This window comes from Lontra canadensis, unplaced genomic scaffold, assembly GCF_010015895.1.
Source record: "Lontra canadensis isolate GAN:19392208 unplaced genomic scaffold, GSC_riverotter_1.0 scaffold45, whole genome shotgun sequence".
NCBI classification, from domain to species: Eukaryota; Metazoa; Chordata; class Mammalia; order Carnivora; family Mustelidae; genus Lontra; species Lontra canadensis.
Window position 1 is genome coordinate 14,689,520 of NW_022631039.1, and position 22,274 is coordinate 14,711,793.

At 48.1% G+C, this 22,274-nt stretch overlaps 1 protein-coding gene across 1 annotated transcript in view; it reads left to right on the top strand.

The window, feature by feature from the left end:
- Nucleotides 1–11,671: 11,671 nt before the first annotated feature.
- CUNH7orf50 (chromosome unknown C7orf50 homolog) overlaps nt 11,672–22,274 on the top strand; it is a 124,069-nt gene continuing 113,466 nt past the window's right edge. The window contains exons 1-2 of the mRNA XM_032872833.1: nt 11,672–11,812; nt 21,502–21,631. Of these exons, the coding sequence (XP_032728724.1) occupies nt 11,769–11,812; nt 21,502–21,631 (174 nt within the window). The 5' untranslated portion in view covers nt 11,672–11,768. The remainder of the gene's footprint in view (nt 11,813–21,501; nt 21,632–22,274) is intronic.

The window sequence follows — 22,274 nt, forward strand, 5'->3', positions numbered from 1 at the left end:
TGATCTTAACCCACTGGTCATCCACCTAAACATCCAGATCTCCCCTTGCTCCTGTCCAGGCGATGACTTCTGCTTTCAGAGCCTCAAAATGCAAAGCGGGGAGAGGCTTCTGTTCAGTTTCCATTCCAAAAATAGGTGATCAGAACTATTTCTGTGGGCTTAGTTGGTGGTGCGTGTTCTGGATCAGTGGTTCTCACACTTCCCAGGCTCATAATTGTGTGGAAGGCTCCTCTGAAGTGTGTTGGTCCCCACTCCCAGAGTCTTCTGGTTCTGTGGGGCTGGTGGGCCTTGAAAATTTGCACTTCTAGCAGTTCCCAGCTGATGCTGCCAGTCTGGGGACCCCACTTGGACAAATAACTTCTCTACCTGTGCTGCCCAGTACATGGTCACTAGCCACAGTTTATGGAGCATGGGAAATGCATTCGGCCCAACTGGGGTTGAATTTTTAGTTGCATTTAACTTAAAGGCAATTAACTTGATGTGCTTTTTAGAAAACTCTTCAGTATGTTAACTATGGTATGTGAGTCTTCTTTCATCTATAAATTTTAAATACAGGTCAGCCCTTTCTCATGAAAACATAATACCCAAATTGAGAATCAAAAACCCTGAGCTTTGAAGACAAAACCAAAAGAAGTATGTGATTGTTGAAGTTATTATTTACATGTCGAAATGCTAATATTTTGGGTATGATGGATTAAATAAAGCAATAAAGTTAATCTTACCTGTTCTTGTTTTAACTGTGGCTACTAGAAACTTTAGAAACAGGTACGTGGCTGGCATTATTTTTCTTTTTTTTTTTTTCTTAAGATTCTATTTATTTATTTGACAGATCACAAGTAGGCAGCAAGGCAGAGAGGGAAGCAGGCTCCCTGCAGAGCAGAGAGCCTGATGCGGGGCTCGATACCAGGACCCTGAGATCATGACCTGAGCTGAAGGCAGAGGCTTAACCCACTGAGCCACCCAGGTGCCCCCCATTTCTTTTTTTTTAAACAGTTTCAGGGTTTTTTTTGTTTTGCTTGAGAGACAAAGAGTGAGCACAAGCATGAAGAGCAGCAGAGGGAGAAGCAGCCTGATTCTCTGCTGAGCAGGGAGCCCAAAGCAGGGCTTGATCCCAGGACCTTGGGATCATGACCTGAGCGGAAGGCAGACACTTAACCAACTGAACCACCCAGGTGCCCTCCAGCATGTTACATTTTTTTAGTGTTAGAAGTTTGCATGCATTTTTGAGAAAAATGTAACACGGTTTTGTGATCTGTGTTCATCTGTGCAAAGTAGGAAGGGACTCACTTTCCTTATCTGTTGGGTGCTTCTGTGGCAATGTTTGAGAAGCACCAGGCGGTAGGAGGAGCTTCCCAAGCAGAACGGCATTGCATTTGCTCAGCCACTTGAGGAGGACCTGGAGCAAGCTGGAACCTGTTGGCTGTAGTTGACCTGCAGACAGCCACAGGGGTGATTGGGCGTAAGTGGTGTTCTATTAACAGGTGCCACGGCATCCTGTGTATTCCCTGCCATCGAACATCTTCTCCAGGGCAGAGGGTCCTTGGAAGCTCAGGTTGGATGTTTCAGACAGAAACGAAGCTTTGCTGAGAGGCATGGGCCTCCAGTGTTCACTCTCTGTCCTGGGTCCTCTTCCCAGCCCGCAAACCCACCACCCCCTCCTCTCCTAGACAAGTGGGCATAAAAGCCAAGCTTTTGAGGGTGTCTTGCCTACCTTGTCCTAGGGAATTTGGATTTGTGGCTGATGGGACTGACTGTTGATGTATAAGCTGGGTGTTTTCTTGCTGGCTTGGACAGACACAAAGTGGGTGCCCCGAGTCTATCTTGGCACCCGGACCCAGTCAGCAGGTGACAAGTGCCATGGGAGGTAACGCTCCCTGCTTGGGTTGCCTTCCTTCTTTTCCCTGAGTTGGCTTTGGGCTGGCACCAACCGGCTCTTCCTGGGTGAGGCCCAGAGCCAGGCTGCCCGTGGTTCCTGGTGTCTGGCCTCTAGTCTGCAGCCTGGAGGGGCTGGGGCGCTGCCTGCCCAGCGGCGTGCAAGCTGCAACATCAGACGTTCACAAGGCCTCACCAGAGGCCGTCCATCTGGATGGTGGTGAGGGCTGATGGGAATGTTGGTCGCTTTGGGGAAGTCAGGTGCAGTGTCACAGGGAGAGTGGATACAAGAGCCATCAGCCCCATGTCAGCGTTTGTAAGTCATCCATGATGGGAGGGATTGGGGATATTTTAAATGTATTTTTAATCTCCCGTATTCATTCTTTGCAATAAGCCTAAAACCAAACTCAAAACATAGGCTTGAAACTGGTCAGTGGCTGAACTGGCCTTGGTTCTCCAAGCTTCCGGTCTGAGAGTCAGGGTCTCTGGCATTCGTCCAGTGTTGGCAGATGTCTGGAGGTGGTGGTGGTGTGTTCTGGGGAACGTGCTGAGGGAAACAGGTCCGACTTCTCTATTTGGTCTGCCAAAAACTTTCCGCAGGGAGGTGTTGATTTGCTTGTCTGTATTTTCCTGAAATGATGTAGACTTCTGATGGTGGTAGAGAGTGTAGAAAGTGCAGAGGGGAGGAGAGTATCCAGCTGAGGCAAGAGGGTTTGCTGTTGGTTTCTAATTTTTTTGTCCGAGTGTGTCTGCCTCTCTAGGACGTTAGGGGGCGCTCTGCCCAAATCCACAGTTGCAGAGTTTATGCATACCCCTGTTGGAGGTGATGAGATCTTCTCTTTTGAATGCACCACCAGCTAAGATTTTCTTGAAATAAATACTACAAAAGCAACCTTTTAAAATGGTCTTTAGTAAAACAACAATAACAACAAAAACATGCCAACAGGCAGAGCAGTTGGTTAATTTTACATTCTGTAAAATTATCATTCTGAACTGAAATAAAGCTACTTGTGTAAATAGCTTCGCTTTGGCTCAATCTTAAGAAGAAAGTGCACTAAGGGTATCTGTGGGCCAGTGTCTCCCTTCCTGCTTTCCTGTGAACATTCCCTGGAGAAGGAGAGCATTGAGAAGGGCGGATGTTTCCATAGCACTCAGGAAGCTTATGGGATGCCAGGGAAAAGGTCAGGTTCTCTGTATTGAGCGACCAGCTCTTGCTGCATACGTGCTGCCCAGATGTGAGATCATGGCTGTCATTTGGCTGAGTGTTCGTGTCATTCACCTCCCACCGCAGGCGGGTCCTCAAGCTGCTGTCCCACACTGCCAGCTATAGAGCCCTGGCCACAGGCAGACTCTTTGGTCTGTTGGGGCTTATGCCCTCCCACCCATCTCCCCGCTGTCATATACCCCTGTCCCATGGAGGGCGGTGACCCTTGCACGGTTTGGCTAAAGCAGGGGTTCTCAAACTTGTTCTGAGCCTGGAACCCTGCCGCGGTGGTGTGTCTGTGCCGGGAGCCTGCTGAGCTGGAGGCCGCGGTAACCTTAGTGGACAGGATCAGATCCATCTCAGCATCCAAGGGTGAGATGGAGTTTGTAGGAAGCACGACAAGTGGAGAAAACAGCATCACTGTCATTTTTGCTGAATTAGGAAAATCGTAAATTAGGAAAGCAGTTTTACTGACTTGAGACTAGAGACCCGTAGGGGGCGCCCAGGAGTGTTTGGCAGGAGTTGGGCTGGATGTGTGTGTGGTTGGAATTCCTGCTGCAACGGCGGGAGACAGGGCACCATTGTCATGTTTCCCCATGGTTACTTATTTCAGCTATAAGGCCGGAGCAGAATCATTTGGGATTTGACCTTCCTTTAGTTGGTAAACGGGTTTTTTAGAGCAGCTCTGTGTTTCACGGCAAAACTGAGCAGAAAGCACAGCCCGTATCCGTGCTGCCCCCCAGCCTCCCCCATATCCACACCCGCACTGCTTTGGTTTGCTGTGCTTATCCAGAGAGTAGAGAAGTCGGCCTCAGCACACGTTGCTTCCAAAAGCATGAACTTCATCACAGTAATGAATTCCAGAGCCATTGCATGTGATCGCACCTCAGATGTGGCCGGAAGGAATACAGCACGTGCAGACTTGATGTGCTCTCCTGTTGTGAGGTTGGCACTTGTATGGTTGTGCTATTATGTGGCTTAGTTACAAGACCAGTATGAGGCTCCCACCTGGCAGATGTGGAGACTAGCTACCAGGCCGTAGGATGCTGAGGAATCCTTGAGGGAATTTTAATTTATGGACATGGAGGGCGCCGGGGGCTCAGCTGGTGAAGCGTGGACTCTCGGTTTTGGCTCAGGTCATCATCTTGGGGTCCTGCGATCAAGCCCCACTTTGGGCTCCACGCTCAGCACAGAGCTTGAGATTATCTCTTCCTCTGCCCCTCCCCTTGCTCACATGCACCCTGTCTCTCTCAAATAAATGAATCTTTTTAAAAAAATGAAATGATCAAATAATCAGATTACAGACATTGGGGGCTTCATCCGTAGACCATGTGACTCTTGATCTCAGCATTGTGAGTTCAGGCCCCATGTTGGGCATAAACAATACGTTAAAAAAATTACAAACATGTTACTCTCAAAATGAATGATACAGTAATCTGATCCACAACCTAAAGTGGTATTTCTGGTCATGGTAAGGTAGAGAATGCATTAGGAGAACAGAGTGGGTGACCTGGGTGCCTGGTTGTGGATCCCTGAAATGGATGGGGGCAGGAGACGTGGAAAGTCTGTTGCTGTTAAGTTAACAAGATGTACAGGGTGACTGAGAGGAGTGGGGATAGCACCTTGCTTTTCTTGGTGGCACTTAGGCTCTATGGGGGGTGGGCAGGGTAGTGAGCAAGGGAAGAGGTTTGAAAGGAAGAATCCAGAGTTGGGCTGTGAGCGTGTTCTCTTTGAGAGAGACTGCTGTGTAGAGAAGCCATGTAGGCAGGTGGGTAAGTGAGTCCAGGGGGCAGGGTTGAGACCAGAAACAGGATTTAGAGTCACTGGCATATAGTTGGATGGAAAGCCATGGCAACAGATGAAATCACAAAGTGGAAGAGAGGGAGAGGGAATGAAGACCCGGCACTGGGCCCAGACTGAGTACTAGGGAATAGAGATCGGGAGGAAAGGAGAAGACAAGTGTAGTATCAGATCTCTGTAACATAGTGCTTAGTAAAGTAGGATGTGAGATATAATTTCCGTAAGATCATAAAACATATGTAGCTCCTCTAACAATGTAAGAATTTCAAGCGGTGACAAGATACAAAACACACTGGAAACACCATAAACGACGATCAGAAGATACAAAGAGCAAAATCCCATTTACAATGGCAGTAAAGACAAAATACTTAGGGATAAACCCAACAAGATCTATGCAAGACCTAGAGCAGACAAAACTTTAAAACACGAAAGACACAAAAGTAGACACAAACCACCGAGACAGGCCTGTTCTGGGAAGACAGCATCATAAAGATGTCCATTTTGCCTAAGTTAATTTATTTTTAAAAATTATTTCCACCAATTTATACTTTATTCTCCCTTATTTTTAGTTCTTTATGTATAAAAAGTAAAAATAGCAAAACAACACACAACCTGGACAACAATGAATTATTAAAGAGAGTTGGTACACATCCACTTTAACATGAAGACCAACTCTGCTCCAAAAAGCAAAAAGTTTACCACTCCCTAAAAAATGTTATCAGTTGCTATTGTTTTTTTTTTTAAGATTTTATTTATTTATTTGACTGAAATCGCAAGTAGGCAGAGAGGCAGGCGGGGCGGGGGCGGGGGGCGGAAGCAGGCTCCCTGCTGAGCAGAGAGCCCAATGCGGGACTCGATCCAAGGACCCTGAGATCATGACCCGAGCCAAAGGCAGAGGCTTTAACCCACTGAGCCACCCATGCACCCCCAGATGCTATTGTTTTAATGGTCAGGACCATTTTCAACTTCATCACCTCTCTTTGTCATGTTTTGTTTGTTTGTTCTGTTTTTGTTTTTGTTTTAAATATTTATTTACTTGACAGTTCACAAGTAGGCAGAGAGGCAGGCAGAGAGAGAGGAGGAAGCAGGCTCCCCACTGAGCAGAGAGCCCGACGCGGGGCTCAATCCCAAGACCCTGGGATCATGACCTGAGCTGAAGGCAGAGGCTTTAACCCACTGAGCCACCCAGGTGCCCCTTTGTTTTTGTTTTTTTTGATAGCAGTTTTGACAAGTGCCTTTGTAAGAGTAGTTAATCTACTTGGAAACTTGGCAGTTTCCAAGTTTTCTATTTTCCTTCTAAGTATCCTTGCAAAGTGGGTGGCTATAGAGCTCAAGGCTTAGAACGGTTGTGTCTTTTCTGATTTTTCTGTGGTCTGCTGTTCATTTTGGCTTGCCTAAATTAATTTTAAATCTAAGATGATCCCAATAAAAATACCAACAAGCTGCTTCTCTGGAGCTCCACAAGTCGGCACGGGAGTCGTGGAAAACTACACGTGGAGGAAAAGTGCAGGAGCACAGGACGAGAGTCCTGCTTGGTCTCATGGCGCACTGTAAAGCCTCCTGCGGAGAACAGTGCAGCAGGCACAGCAGCGGGCAGCCCGTGCAGTGGAGCAGGAAACCCTGAAACCCAAGTGCGTGTGGAAACTCAGGTGTGATAAAAGGTGTATCTTGGGCATGTGGGGGGTTCTGTCGGTGAAGGGTCTGCCTTCGGCTCAGGTCAAGATCCCAGGGTTCTGGGATCGAGCCCCGCCTCGGGCTCCCTGCTCAGTGGAGAGTGTGCTTCTCCCTCCGCCCTTCCCTCCCCGACTCCTGTGTGTGTGCTCTTTCTCCTATAAAAATAAATTAATAATTAAATCTTATGAAAAAAAAAAAAAGGTGTATCTCAAGTCCGTGGAACCAAGATGGGTTTTTTGAACAGCAGTGTTGGTTCAACCAGACCGCCACTTAGAGAAAGGTCACACTGGGTCTATACCCTAAGTCACACACACAGAGAGACCCCCATCAGAAATGTGAATGTAAGAAGTGAAGCCAAACAGGGTATGGGAAGAAAACTTGGGTGAATTTCTCCAAAACTGTGTATGGGAAAGTCTTCCCCACAGTGATTCAAAAGTCAGAGGGATGAAGGAAAGGGTTGTTAGTGTCAAAGCACGGTTGCATGGTGGAGAGCGAAGGACAGGTGAGAGACAAGGACAAGGTATTTGCACATACATCACAGGTGAAGGTTGATATCTCTAATAAAGAATGGACACACTAAGGGGAAAAAAGATCAGAAACCAGGTAGGGGGCGCCTGGGTGGCTCAGTCGCTTAAGTGTCTGCCTTCAGCTCAGGTCGTGATCCCAGAGTCCAGGGATCAAGCCCCGCATCAGGCTCTCTGCTCAGCAGGGAGTTTGCTTCTGCTTCTCCCTCTGCCTCTCTCCCTGCTCGTGCTCTCTCTCTGTCTCTAATAAATAAATAAAATCTCAAAAAATAGAGTTGAAAATAGTTTAAAAAAAAAGCAGATAGGAAGATGCGTGAAGAATGAAGTGACGTAAGAGTATATAAATATGATCCTGGGATATAGAAAGGGATGTTCCACCTCACTTGAATTAGGAAAGATGCAAATTAAGACCACACTGAGGTCCCGTTTCTCAGATTAGATGAGCAGAAATCCAAACTCGAATGGCATATTCTATTGATAAGGCTGTAAGCAAGAGAGATGTCCACACATTGCTGGTGGGGATGTCGAATTGTCAACCATTATGAAGGAAGATCTGGCTATACCCAGCAAAACGGTATTTGGCAGTCCACCCCAGGAGTCAACCCTGAAGGCATACCACCACAAACAGTAAAATACAAGTGTGCACGATTGTTCAGTGCAGCCCAATTTACAATCGCAGAGCTGGAGACTGAATGCCCGTGTATGGACGCTGATTAAATGAGCCCCAGTCAGTCCACCCACGGGGCCCCGCCAACCTGTAGGAAAGCATAAGAGGATGCCTGTAAACTAATGGAAGATTTCCAGGATGGATTGTTGGCTCGAAGGAGCAGGGTGCAGAGGAATGTGCGCAGTGCTGGCTTCGGTATAGGGAAGAAATATCCACACACCTGCTTATTTTTGCCAGAGGAAGCTCAGAAAGGATAAACCAGAAACTAATGAGGTTGGCTACCTACGTGAGGTTGGGTGGATGGGAATGAGGTAGAGGGTTGCAAGCAATAGAATACTTTCTTTTGCAGTCTTTTTTTTTTTTTAAGATTTTATTTATTTATTTGACACAGAGAGAGAGATCACAAGTAGGCAGAGGTAGACGGAGAGAGAGAGGGAAGCAGGCTCCCCACTGAGCAGAGAGCCCGCTGCGGGGCTTGATCCCAGGACCCTGGGATCATGACCTGAGCCAAAGGCAGAGGCTTAACCCATTGAGCCACCCAGGCGCCCTTGTGCAGTTTGGACTCCTGCTATTGTTTCACAGATTCAACAAAGTTCAGCAAGACTGCAGGGGTTGGGGAGCCCGGCGACTGGAGAGACACGGACACCAACAAACAGCCATTTTTGACGTGAATAACCACATTTATGGAGGAACAAACACAATTTTTTTCATGATAAGAAACCCACAAAATTCACCATTTTAACCATTTTAAAGTGGATACTTCAGTACCACTTAGTACCTTTGCAGTGTTGGGTAATCACCACAACCATATAGTTCCAGAACATTCTCAGTGTCCCCGAAGGAAACTTCATACCCATTAATATTCCCCATTCTCTCCACAACACCAGCCCCCAGCAACTACTAATCTACTTACTGTCTCTGGATTTGCCTGTTGTGGACATTTCATGTAAATAGAATCACACAATATGTGGTTTCAAAGAGCCTGTGGCTTCCCTCTTACGTGCCCTCCTGTCCACTTGCCCCAGGGAAGCCAGCTGCCATATGAGCTGCCCTGTACAGGGGTCCCCATGACCCCTTAGGGAGGCCTTTTGCCAATGGCCAGTGAGAACTGAAGCCCTAAACCCAGTGACCCTCGGAGAATGAATCCTTCCAATAGCCTCGTATGAGCTGGGAAATGGACTGTCCCCCAGACAAGACTTCTGATGAAACCACAGCCCTGGCAGACACCTTGACTTCAACTTTGTGAGGGACCATGAATCAGAGGCACAGGGCTAAGGCACACGGGTGTTCCTGACCCCTCAGAGACTGTGACATGAAGCTGCTAAATTTATTGTTTTAAATTTTGTGTTCATTTGTTATGCAGAAATAGAAAATACAATTTTCTGCCTTTTGGATTTGGGAGGCAGCATAGACTATATTTAATATGACCACTATTCATTTACTGGGAAGCTTGGAAGTCTGTTGGTGTTGAGTGAGGCCCAAAGCAAAGGAAGGTTCTGCACCAGATCCAGTTTGTGGCGCAAGCTGTCCTGCACTTGGGCCACATAATTTGGAAGGTCCAAAAGAGCTAGAGTGGTATGTACTTATCTGAGACTCTGTGTGTGTGTGTGTGTGTGTGTGTGTGTGTGTGTGTGGTCCCTCGCACCATCTCCTAGAGCTTGGCACAAAGCCATGCCCTCTGCTGCAGAGAATTACAGAACATCCTAAGCAGCTCTGGATGTGCTACCTTGCCTTAGAGACTGAGCACCTGGCTGTGGACATCATCTGAGGATGTGACTAGAGCTGTCCCTCAGGAGCAGGTCATTTTCAAACCCCTGAAGTTACAACATTTGGTGAATGTGTCAGCAGTCCCTTGGATGGTGAAAGTGGTATCTTATTTTTCTGGGTTTCCTATCACATTGTGTTGTCTCCTTGTGTACATGGCTGTTTCCCATTGAATGCTGGACATAATGTGAGTAATTACAATTTGGACTACGGAAACACTATACTTTTCTTCTAGGGAGGTTTTAGCCTTTTTTCTTTGAGCAGGCTAGCAGCATCAACAGTAAACCCTGAATCACCTGAATGCAGTTTCAGAAGTTGGGGTGAATTTAATCTGGATTTTATGAAGTCCCTACAAGCCTGGTCTACTCTGGTCCTATTCACTCTTACAGTGTAACTGTGCAGGGTCTCAACTCAAAGATGGGACATTTACAAGAACCCTACCCCTTAGGAGCCCTAGCCCACCAAGCTGTCAATCTCTGTTCCGGTTCTCAGCCTTTCTGCTGGCTCTTCCAGAACCAACTGACCCCTGAGTGGAAAATGTTGGTTAATGTCGGGGGTAGTACTCTGGGTTTCCTTTTATCCCATCAGAATATTTCACTGTGATGGCACAAAACAACATTTCTTTTTTCTTTTCTTTTTTTTATTTGATAGAGAGAGATCACAAGTAGGCAGAGAGGCAGGCAGAGAGAGAGGAGGAAGCCGACTTCCCGCTGAGCAGAGAGCTTGATGCAGGGCTTGATCCCAGGACCCTCAGATCATGACCCAAGCTGAAGGCAGAGACTTTAACCCACTGAGCCACCCAGGTGCCCCCAGCATTTCTTTTAAAGTTTTTAAAGTAATCTCTGTACCCAGCATGGGGCTCAAATTCATGACCCCATGATCATTCATGATCAAGACGGGCATCTTCCGCTGACGGAGGCAGCCAGGTGCCCCTAAAACAGAATTATTTTTAAGCGATTATATTTTGGCCAGCTGCTGCTGCTGCTGCTGCTGCTACTGCTGCTGCTGCTGCTGCTGCTGCTGCTGCTGCTGCTGCTGCTGCTGCTTCTTCTTCTTCTTCTTCTTCTTCTTCTTCTTCTTCTTTTTTTACTTGTTCTCAATGGGAGGCTGACGGGAATCATTATCAGAGCTTTTCCTTTTTTTTATTTAAAGGCAAAACTAAACAATATATTACACATTTATATACTTTTACATTACATTATATGCTGTTAAGCTTATGGGAGGAAAACTCTTGGCCGTGTGGCTGCGAGGCCATCGGGGCAGTTTGAAAACAGGACGGTTTTCCTGAAGTGAGCAAGGCTGGACGTGCTCACACGGGCATGAGCGGGAGGGCGGGGAGCGACTGCACCCGCACCGCACCCGCACCGCACCGCACCGGAGTGAAGGTGGCGTGTTACCCGAGCCGAACCTGCGCGCGCGGGCAGCTACCCTCGCACCTGGAAGCAGTGGAGGCACCGCAGAACCGCGCCTGCTCCCACCGCTCCCGTTCCTAGGCCCCCAGGGGCTCCGAGGCAGCGACAGTCACCCCACTCGGGCACCTGCCAGCCACGTGGGGCCGCCCGGGAGACCCCTAAGCCGAAGACCGCATCCCCGGGGCTTCACCCGTGCGGTGTTCAAACATTGTGCACAGTTCCATGGTTGCATCATCCTCAGTTCATACAAATGAATTGCGTTTAAGACGAATCTGGTGCGCGCAGACCGACCTCTCCGGGCGGTCCACCTGGGGTCCGCGGGCCTCCGCGGCCAGAAATAGGATGCGGCGCCCCAGCCCTGGCTGCCCGCGTATGGGGCGTTGCTAGGCAACTCGAGGCTCCCGGCAACAGGCAGCGCCCAGAGATGACGCCAACAGCCCGCGTCCGCACTTGGACCAGCCCCCCTCGCGGCCGCCGTATGCCATTGGCCAGCGGGCAGACGGAGGCGGGTCTCGGCCAATGGGCTACGCCGTTCCGGAGGGCGGGACCGTGTTACTAGGGCTGTGCGCCTGCCGGAAGCCCGCGGCGGCGGCCACGCGCAGGTAGGTGAGCGTGGCGTGGTCGGGGGTTGGGGGTCGCGGGGCGGATTCCATGTGGGTGCGGAGACTCGGCGGTTGGCGGGAGGGACTGGTGGAGTCCCGCAGACGGTGCGCGGGGATCGAGCGGCTGGCTGCCCCGGGCCGTGCCCCCCCGAGCCTGTCACTCCTTTCGCCACAAGCCGCCCTTTGACTAAAGCGTGCGGTGGGCTGCGGCGCGTGCGCCTGCCCCAGGCCAGGGCTCGCGGCGGAACGATGCCACCTGGGACTCTCGCGTTCTGCGGGGACAGAATTAATAAGTAAGGTGGTGGTGGGCGTGGAGAGCCGGCCACGTCGGTGTCCGCAGACACGGCGGATGGAGGGGCTCCGGGCGCAGCTGCAGCCGCTGCGGCGAGGGCACAGACCGGAGGGCGGGGGACAGGGGGGACGTCGGGCAGCCACGTGCGTCCGGAGGCCTAGGTGAGGTCGTGGACTCCTCCCCGAGCACAGTGGGAAGCCTCGGGAGGGTGTCGGGCAGAGCCTGACTTGGGCATTCTCCGAGGTATTCCGCAGGCTGTGTTGGAAATGGACTGGAGGGGCAGGGGCGGGGGCTCTTGAGAAACGCAGATGGGAGGGTGGTAGTGGTACAGGGAGTGGAAGGGAGTCACTGCCCTCTGGACGTGCTTTAGAGACAGGCAAGCTGGGCTAAGGGACACTGGAGTCGTGGGACACCACAGTCTTTAGCTTGAGCTAGAATCTGGATTTCCCGAGATGGCCGTTTGTTCAGAGGACAAATGCACAGGAAGATGGGTTTGTGGAGGACCATCAGAAGTATCCATGTTAAAAAATAAAAAAAAAAAGAAGTATCCATGTTGATGCCTTGTGTTTGAGATGGTGTGTGATACAGTGATACAGTGTATCACACTGTATTAGGTGATACAGTGCACTAGTGCAGTTTCCAGAGAAGTTTGAGGTGGCCAGGTCAACTACGGATACTTGGTGTTTAGAGCAGCACAGCAGGCTGAGATCAGTTAGCAGATGAATGTAGGCAGAGAGGAAACTGGGCTCACAGACTGGAGCCCTTTAGTGCCCAGGGCCAGGGAGGTGAAGGGGTAGGAGGAAAAGCAGGTGGTAGTGGGGTCTCTTTGGAAGCCAAGAGGAAAAAAGAATGTGGAGACTGAAGTGATCATCAGCTGTCAGATGCTGCTGTTAGGTCAAGTAAGGTGAGTGCTGAGAATCTGCCATGGGGTTTCATGTCTGCGAGGAGCAAGCCGGACCGTAGTTTACTGTAGTTAAAGAGGTAAGGCTGGATTTTAATCAGTAATAACTGTTGCAGTAGGGATAAGAACTGCCTGAACTGAATTCACCTTGGATTTGTCCAGAGGTGACTGAGGGAATAGGGATGGGAAGGGGGAGCGGCACTCAGTAGACTTAGGAAGTGAAAAACTACAAAAGCCGGGGAAGGGGTGTTGGTCTGTGTGAAACCCATGTGGGTTTGCTAACTGGCACTTGTCAAAGGTAGGCTCCTACTCTTCCACAGAGCTGTCCGATGAGGCCCCATCATCGGGTGTCGCAGCATTGACTTTTCTCAGGCAGGCACTTTTTTAAGGGTGCTAGGGTCATCATAGGGATGGGGCCTGGAGCTGTTAGAAACTGTATTAGTGTTTTGTTCAAGTCTTTGAGGGCCAAGGTTCAGGACCTGTGGAGAGAGGAGCCTGGCTACAGTTGGATCATGGAGAGAGTCTTTGTCCTTATGGTGTGGTTGGTGATCTTGAGAACAGCTGAAGAGTGGCGGAAGCCTGGTGGGAAGGGTGTGGGAGGGAATAGGAGGGAAGGGGTTATGCAGTGCAGGTAGGTGGCTCTTGAGCAGGAGGAAGCAGAAACGGGGTAAAGAGCATGTGAGATCAAGAGAGTTTTTACGATGTGGGAAATTTTGGTTGATTGAGTAGAAGGGAAGCTGGACCCGTGCAGGAGGGGAATTGCTCAGTGATGTGGCTGCATTGGTAGGGCATGGAACCTAGCGCCAGAATGGAGGGTTTGGCCTCAGTCGGAAAATGACAGGATCCATTGTAACAGGAGAAAAGGGTGGAGGGTTAGATGTGGGAGCTTGCAGAAGCTCCCTTCCAGTTGCTTTGATTTCCTCTGTGATCAGGAATTAAGGTCCTGTGAGAGAAGGGAGAAGACCTTGGCAGTTTGAGAGGAGAGGCTTGTCCAGGTGAGTGGCTGGCGTGGGGAAATGTGGTGGGATCACTGGTGAGGCTGAAGGATTATTGGACCTGGGGTGCTGGGGTGGTGAGCTGCAAAGAGGGGCTTGGTAAGTGAGAAATTTGGAGCATTTGTAGTAACTGGGCTTCACGTTTGGCATTTGGAGGAGGGAGAGGGGAGGGTAAGTACCAGGAGAGCAAAATCCAGAGGCTGTTCTGTGTGGGCAAGTCAGAATGCAGACCAGTCTTGGATCAGAATGAACAAGAGCAAAGTCCCAGTCCCGGCACAGGAGCTGGGATTCCGCTCCTGGATTCCCCGGACAGATTTCCTCAAGGGTTGTGGATTGTGAGGGTGCACACCCTCCTTCCTCCAGGGGCCCTTCCTTGCAGCCTGCCTGACAGGACACATCAGAGGTATCATGCTCTGGGTGAGAGGAGGGCATTAGGGGCTATGGGTGGGGATTTCAGATTTAAGAAGACTCTTTGCCTATAGGCTGATTTATTTTGTAAAGATCCTGTGGAGTTTCTTTTCAGCCCTGGAGACCCAGCAGCCTCAGCTCATTGGCGTTGACACTTCCTGACTAGTGACTGTAGCCAAGCCCAGATGGTTAGCTGGTCTCTGTGTGTCTGATGTGGGTCCTCAGCTTTCTGCTGGTGGAAGGATTTCTTTGCTCCCCTGAAGACTTTTGAGCTGGTATTTTAAAAGAAAGGTTGTGTTTCTGCTTTTGCTGTAGAAATTACAGAAAAGTAGAAGGGGGGGAAACCATACTTGTAATTCTGACTCTCTAAAATGTTAATTTTTTTTTTTTAAAGATTTCATTTATTCATTTGACAGAGAGAGCCACACAGGGAGAGAGGGGGCACAAGCAGGGGCACAGAGAGAGGGAGAAGTAGGATTCCTGCTGAGCAGGGAGCCCGATGAGGGGCTCAATCCCAGGATTCTGGGATCATGATCTGAGTCGAAGGCAGATGCCCAAAGACTGAGCCTCCCAGGTGCCCCAAAATGTTAATATTTTAATGTATTTCCTTCTAGTGTTTTTCTTCGTACATATGTGTGTATCATTTTTCCTACAAAAGGAGGGTCACATTGTACATATGTAGGTTCCCGCCCATCTTTTCCCTTTATGTTGTACCCTGAGCTCTTTCTGCCATGACTGAGTGCTTGGTGTGCTCAGGCAGCCATGCTCCTGTGTGTGAATGAGTCATTCATTTGCCCGGTCCCCTATTGTTGGGTAGTTACGGGGTTTTCCGCTTTTTAATTGAAGAGGCGTTATCATTCCTTGTACAGTGCCATTGTCGTCCTTATATTTGAATCTCAGTCCATGATTATTTCATCAGGATAAGTTCTAGAAGTGGAATTACAGGCTAAAGCACTTGATAAATGTTATGAAATTGCCTTTTAAAAGGACTGTGCCAATTTATTATCCTGTCAGTAGGCATGATAATGGCCTTTTCATCATTCTCTGGCTAACCCTGAATAATAGAATTTCAAAAATCGTTTATATAAAAAAAGGCATTTTTAACCTATGCAATTAGCGAAGTAATACGTGCATACAGCTGGAAACCTGCAGCGGTAGCGGGAGATGGAAAAGAACAGCAGCCCACGGCTGGGCCGGGCCGCGCCTCAGAGGCAAGCATTGTCCTCGGTCAGCTTTGCAAACTGGGATCACTTCCAGACGTCCAGAGCACAGTGTGTGCCTCGGGTTTACCAGTGTTAGGCGTCATCTGTTGGTCCGCCCCTCTGATGGGTGCACCCCGGTTTCCTCACCCGCGTGCCGCCCTCAGCACTTAGCACAGGGCCTGGCACGCAGTGAGCACTGGGTGAAGGTGGATGCTCACGGCCACCGTTGCTACGAATAGCTTTCCTGACACCCCTACCCCCTCCATGTGACCTTCCTCCCGGCCCCTAGATAAGGGGAGAACTTAACACTGGCGAAGCCTTATGAGCAGCTAGATGTTTTAAGAAAAGCCTGTGAGGAAAAAGAAACACGAAGGAGGGGTCTCGAGCTTTCTGAGGTCGGGGCGCCAGGCCACTAAGCTGCTGCCGGCTTTGGAGGAAGGCAGTGAAGCTCCACCGTGGCTGCTTTCCTCGGCACCCTTCCTGGGTGTCGTCAGGCAGCTCCTGGGGACCCTGAGGAGCATTTGTTGGCTCTGATTGTGCTGGATGCTTGGACACGCTCTCGCGCCCCTCATGGCTGCTCTGAAATAGGGTTACTGCTAAGGGCAAAAAAAGGAAGAAGGAAAACTGGTACAGGGGCGTCATGTAGTTTAATTCATTACAGATCATTTGTGAGAGATTAGAGGGGTTTTTTTTTTCTTTCTTTCTGTGTTTTAGTGGTTCACAGGGTTCTGTGACCATCACCGCAACCTGATTCCAGAATATTTTCCTTCTCCCAAAAGAAATGCAGTACTGTTCACAGTCACTCCCTACCCCTGTCCCCCCACCCCCACCCCGAGCGAACACCAGGCTACCTTCCTGTCTCTCTAATCACTCATTCTGGAAATTTCATATAAGCGAGGTTATACAATCTGTAGTATCCCGTGACTGGCCTGTCTCACATAGCAGGATGTTTTCAAGATTTATCCAGTCAGTGCTTCAGTCCACCCTTTTTTTGGCCAAATAATGTTCCATTGCCTGGGCATACCACATTTTGTGATCTGGTTATCAGTTGTGGACATTCAGGTTGTTTTCACCTTTTGGATGTTATGACTAATGTTATGAACATTCACGTTTGAATTTTTATGTGGATGTGTTCATTTTCTTTGGTGGAGTTGTTGGGTCATATGGTAACACAGTTAACTTTTTGAGGGTCCACTAAGCTGTGGTACAATATGGCTGTACCATTTTATGTCCCACCGGCAGTGAAGAAAGGTTCCGAGTTTTCCACATCATCAATATTTATGATTATCTGTCTTTTTGCTTATAGCCAACTTAGTGACTGTGAAGTGGCAAGTCATTTGATTTACATTTCCCTAACAATGAATGATGTTAAGCATCTTTTCTTGTCCTCATTGGCCATTCGTATGTCATCTGTGGGGTAATCTGTATTCAATTCTTTGTCCATTTTCAAATGGGACTGTTTTTTTGTTGTTGTTGAGATATAAAAATTCTTCATACATGGTGTTCACAAGTCTCTTTTAAGTTACATGACTTGTGAATATTTTTTTCCAATTCTTGACATTGTCTTTATACTTTCTTGCTGACATCATTTGCAACACAAAATTTTCTGATTTTGAAGAGTTCACAATTTATGTTCTTTCTTTTGCTTCTTATGTTTTTGGTGTCATACCCGAGTCTGTTGCCTTATCCAGGGTCTTCAAGATTTACTCCTATGTTTTAGCTCTTACATTTAGGTTTTTGATCCATTTTGAGTTAATTTTTGTGTTTGGTGTGAGGTAGGGCTCTCAGTTCATTCTTTTGCATGTGGAAGTCCAGGTGTCCCAGCACCTTTTGTTAAAAAGTCTGTTCTTCCCATTAAATTGTCTTGGCACCCTTGTTGAAAATCACCATAAATGTAAGGAGATGTCGTTTTCTGTAACAAACATTGATTTCCGTCTCTTCGAACTATTAAAAGAAACCTTTTTATAATATGGAAAACTCTTTTTCTCTTTTTAGCAAATAGACTTAGTGATTAAACTTTTTAATGATAACTTACAGAATGAATAAAGATTTAACTTAACTTTTATGGCAACTGGTATGTAAATATTTGCTAAACTTTCCTTATTTCTCCAATGAGGTAATTGGCTGACAGAGTCCTTTGTCTTTTCAAAGCCCTTGTGTCAACAGTCTCTTGTTCTTTCACGATTTCTTATTACACTGCTAATTGAAATTTGTAGCCTCTGGCTTTGAATACTTTTTTTAGATAAGGCTTAATTAAAGACTGTGGAGCTTGGAATTTTTCTGATTCTACAACAGTAAAACGCTTTCATTGTGCTGTAATCAGTCACAGCCCCAAATGGGGCAGAGGGAGCCCTCTATGCTGGCGCTGTGTCCTCTAGGATGTGGCCCTATGATCACCTGTTTCCTGGGTGTTCGGCACAGCTTGATATCCCAGGTTCATCTTAACACTTTACTTGTTCCAGACCAGGAATCTTAAGGAGCTCTGCACCCCCACCTGCACCCCTTTTTTAAAATGGAGAATGCTATTTAGAACCCAAATCTGGGCTTTTCATGTCTGCATTGCTTCTAGTCCCTTTACATTGTGATCACTCTATAGTTGCCCATCCCAGAATGCTTTCCCACTTTTGTTTGCCTTCGGGTAGCACTCACCATCTTCTCATGTATCCTATATTTGCGTCCCCCCATAAGCATGTGAACTGTGTGTGGATAGGTCTTTTGGACAGCCTGGCCCAGCCTAGAGCAGCTCATGGCCCGTGCTCAGCACCCTGCAGGTGGTGACAGAGTAACCGGCAAGTGACGACACAGGAGCGGTGTGATTGCTGGGATTGCTGGGTGTCGGTGTGTGCACACTTACTTCTACCAGCTAATACCTTCATGTAGTTGTCCCCTTATGTCTCCGTGGAAGCAGTTTTGCTTTGGGGGGAAATTTACATTTCGGAACATCTGTTCACAGTGAGAGGACACACCCAGTTCTTGGTCGCCTAGCTCTGCCTGTGCTACATGCTCTGTCCTTCACTGGCCTCCTGAAGGCCTCCTGCCACTGTGACTGTCTTGCTGCCTGTCTGTCCCCTGTGCTCACTTTCTTCTGTTTTATATTCTTGGCAACCCCATGTAAAAGTGTTTTCTCATTTACTTAAATACGTAGGTCTGTCTTTCCCATTAGAAGGGAAGCTTCATGAAATCAAGGCTCTTATTTGCCATGCTGCTTGTGCTCAGCATCTATCACAGTGCCTGGCACAGAACTGGCTCTCAAAAAATATTTGCTGAGTGAGTTATATTTTTAATATTTTTTGATAGAGTCTAAAATGAATTCTGGTGTCAAGATAACATTGGGTTTCTGTCTCTTTACCTATATACACAGCCTTGAACGGCATGTCTAAAATTAAATTTAAAAAAAATATAGACATAAGTATGCAATAGATACATGTATTATGTGTGTGTGTGTGTAAAATCCAGAATATGGAGGATGAAGTCACTGGGAGTGAGTTTAGGATAAATAAAATGAAATACATTTCTATAATTTGTTAGGATAAAAGTTGGTATTAGTAGGCCTTGTAGGTAGAGTTTTGAAGGACTGGTATTAAAAAGTAATCTTCATTTTTTTTTTCCAAGTATAAAACCTTAAAAACAAAAACTAAGCTTTAAATAAATAGAAAGTTCCTTGTAACCCCACCCCCAGATATAAATAAAGGTAAATGTTTTGTTTATATCCTTCAGACATTTTATATGTATGTATACATAAGTGTGTGTATATATGTTTTTGTGTATTTGTCTTATATACCTGTTCTATTACTGTTTTTAAAATATTTTTAAAAAATTTTAAAAGATTGTATTTATTGTCAGAAGAGAGAGGGAGAGAGAGAGAACACAAGCAGGAGGAGTGGCAGGCAGAGGGAAAGGGAAAAGCAGACTTCCACTGAGCAGGGAGCCCAATGCAGGGCTGGATCCCAGGACCCTGGGATCATGACCTGAGCCGAAGGTAGATGCTTAACCAACTGGGCCACCCAGACGTCCCAGTATTATTTTCTTTTTCTTTTTCTTTTTTTTTAAGATTTTGTTTATTTGACAGAGAGAGATCACAAGTAGGCAGAGAGGCCCGCAGAGACAGAGAGAGGGGGAAGCAGGCTCCCTCCTGAGCAGAGAGCCTGATGTGGGGCTCGATCCCAGGACCCTGGGATCATGACCTGAGCCTAAGGCAGAGGCCTTAACCCACTGAGCCACCCAGGTGCCCCCCAGTATTATTTTCTTAAAAATGAAATTGTATAATACTAAACATTGTGTTCTATGTTTTCCATTCTGTATCTGTAACATTATCTCATTTATTTTAATTATCAAGTTGATTTCCATTTTGCTGGTTTATTCTGATCTGTTTATTTAATCCTTTATTAATGTGTGATTGGGTTGTTTCTACTAAAAACCACATGTATGAAAAGCAGTATGTAAATGTTTGCAGGTGCTGGTTATTAAGTTACCATCTCAGCTCCAAAAGCACATTTTACACTCCTCATTGTGGTGCTCTGCAAAGTGCTTTTCTGTTTTCAGCTCCTTTTTGGCTCCACCCAAAGAGGGCAATGGGGAGACTGGAACAGGTGGGGTGGGTGGGGGTGAGGTGGGATGGGCAGCGGGGGTGGTGGCACTTCTTGCTCTAGCTGTTCCAGTCAGTGCCACCAGCAGTGGCCTTCACTGCAGCAGCAGGAGCTCGTTCAGTTCCCCACAGCTCCCTCCAAGAATCAGTCTGGTTCACCACTCCGAGGTCTGTCCTCAGAAATTCTCCCAGAAATGCCCCCCCAACCCAAGACTTCCCCACCCATTAGATGGCTCCCTTCGATGTCTGCCTTCAGATGTTCCCCCTCAGACATCTTCCTTCAGACCTCCCTCCCTCAGAATTCCTCTCTCAGATGCTCTCCCTCAGAGGCTCTCCCTCAGAGGTCCTTCCTCAGACATCCCTCCTTTAGATGTCCTCCCTCTGATGTCCCTCCCTAAGAGTTCCTCCCTCAGATGCCCTCCCTTGAGGACCTTCCTCAGAGGTCCCCTCTCTGACCTCTTCCCTCAGATGTTTTTCCCACAGACAACCTCCCTGAGATGTCCTCTCTCCGAAGTCTTCTTTAGATGCTTCCCCCACAGATGTCTCCCTCAGATGTCCTTCCCTCACACATCTCCTTCGGATCTCCCTTCATCTGACGTCCTTCCTTCAGATCTCCTCCCTCAGATATCCTCCTTCAGATGTCCCTCTCTCAGAATTCCTTCCTCAGAGGTCCCTCCTTCAGTTGTGCCCCCCCAGACCTCCTCCCTCAGACATCCCTCTTTCAGATGTCCCCCCTCAGACCTCCCTCCTTCAGATATCCTCTCTCTGATGTCTCTCCTTTAGATGTCCCTCCCTCAGAATTCCCTCCGATGCCTTCCCTTGGAGGTCCTTCCTCAGAGGTCCTCTCTCTGACCTCTTCCTTCAGATGTCTTTCCCACAGATATCCTCCGTCAGAAGTCTTCCCTTAGATGTCGTTTCCACAGATGTCTCCCTCAGACGTCCTCAGATGTCCTCCTCAGACGTCCTTCCCTTAGACATCCCCTCCCCGTAGACATCCTCCCTCAGACTTCCTCCTTCAGAGGAGTCCTCTCAGAGGTCCCGGCAGCAGCCAGTTCCCCTCAGTGGAGGGCTGTCCACTCTGACCTCTCTGACATGCTTCTAGGTTCTGGTACTTCATCTAGTTCTTGGTTCCCCCGCGGCACAATTGCAAAAATGAAATGGGTTTTAGAATTCACAGGCTTCTTCCTGTTCTTCTACATGGAATTCTAGATACTACTGTGCTTGAGAAAGTAGACATAATCAGACGCTTCTCAGATTGTGTGTCCTTCCTTCTGTGTGGCCCTGGTTGATACTTCTTTCACAATCCAAGGAGGCCATCCCAGACACATCGTGGTCCCCTCCACCCCTTGGTGACTGAATGCCCTAGTGGTAGGGTACATGATGGTCACCTGCGGCCTTTGAGGCTGCAGCTTCTCCAGCTGATGGGAAAGGAGAACTGGGGATTTGACTTTGTTTTAATTTGTATATACCGTATTTTCTGAAATACCTTTGTACTTCTTCAGCAGTGGGAGAGCCCTCTTCCTCCTTTGTTTAAAATGTCCCAGAGCCCGAGACCTTTTATTTCCCATGTATTTTAGCAAGTCGCCTTCTCTGTTGCAGGATGGCAAAACAGAAGAGAAAAGTTACTGAAGTGACAGAGAAAAAGAAGAAAAAACTGAAGAAGGCGTATGCAAAAGAGAACCTACTGGCACCCGAAGCCATGCCGGGGACCAAGCAAGCGCACGCCGAGGTAGGCGCACGTGGGGTCGTGGCGGCCTCACCTCGTTTCTTCACCGGGAGGGGAGGCAGCTGGGGCTTGGATTGCTGGTGTCTGTCCGAGAGGAGCAGAGGATGGAACACGGGACATGTGGACACACTCGGTGCCTTCTAGAGGGCACTGTAAAACAAATAAGAGGTCAGCAAAATTTAGGTTTGAGCAGCCGCCTGATCTGCAGACCGCTCTTTGGGGTGCCGTGCTGCAAAGGGCCCTGGATGGATGGGCTTGGCCCCGCGGTGGTGGCACGGTGACAGGGCGGCGCGGGCTGGAGCTGGCCCTTCGAGCAGCGCTCTCAGGGGTGGGCCGGCGCGGCGTGCACAAGGAGGGACGCCTCGGGGGATGCATGGAACGTGGCCTGAGACTCTGTACTCAGAAATTCAGATCATAACATAAAAATATTCATGTCTAGCATGACGTAAGTCTGCCACAAAAGTAGGTATGTGCATTTAAATTTGTTTTCTGTTACAACCACGTTCTGAGTGTTAACATTTCTCTTTATTGAGTGGTCTTTACAGTTCCTACCATGCAGATGATCAAAATGGCATAAGATATTATAAGTTCTGACAAATTGTTGCACATACTGTTCATGCGTCTGTGGGTGAGCGTCCCTGTTCCT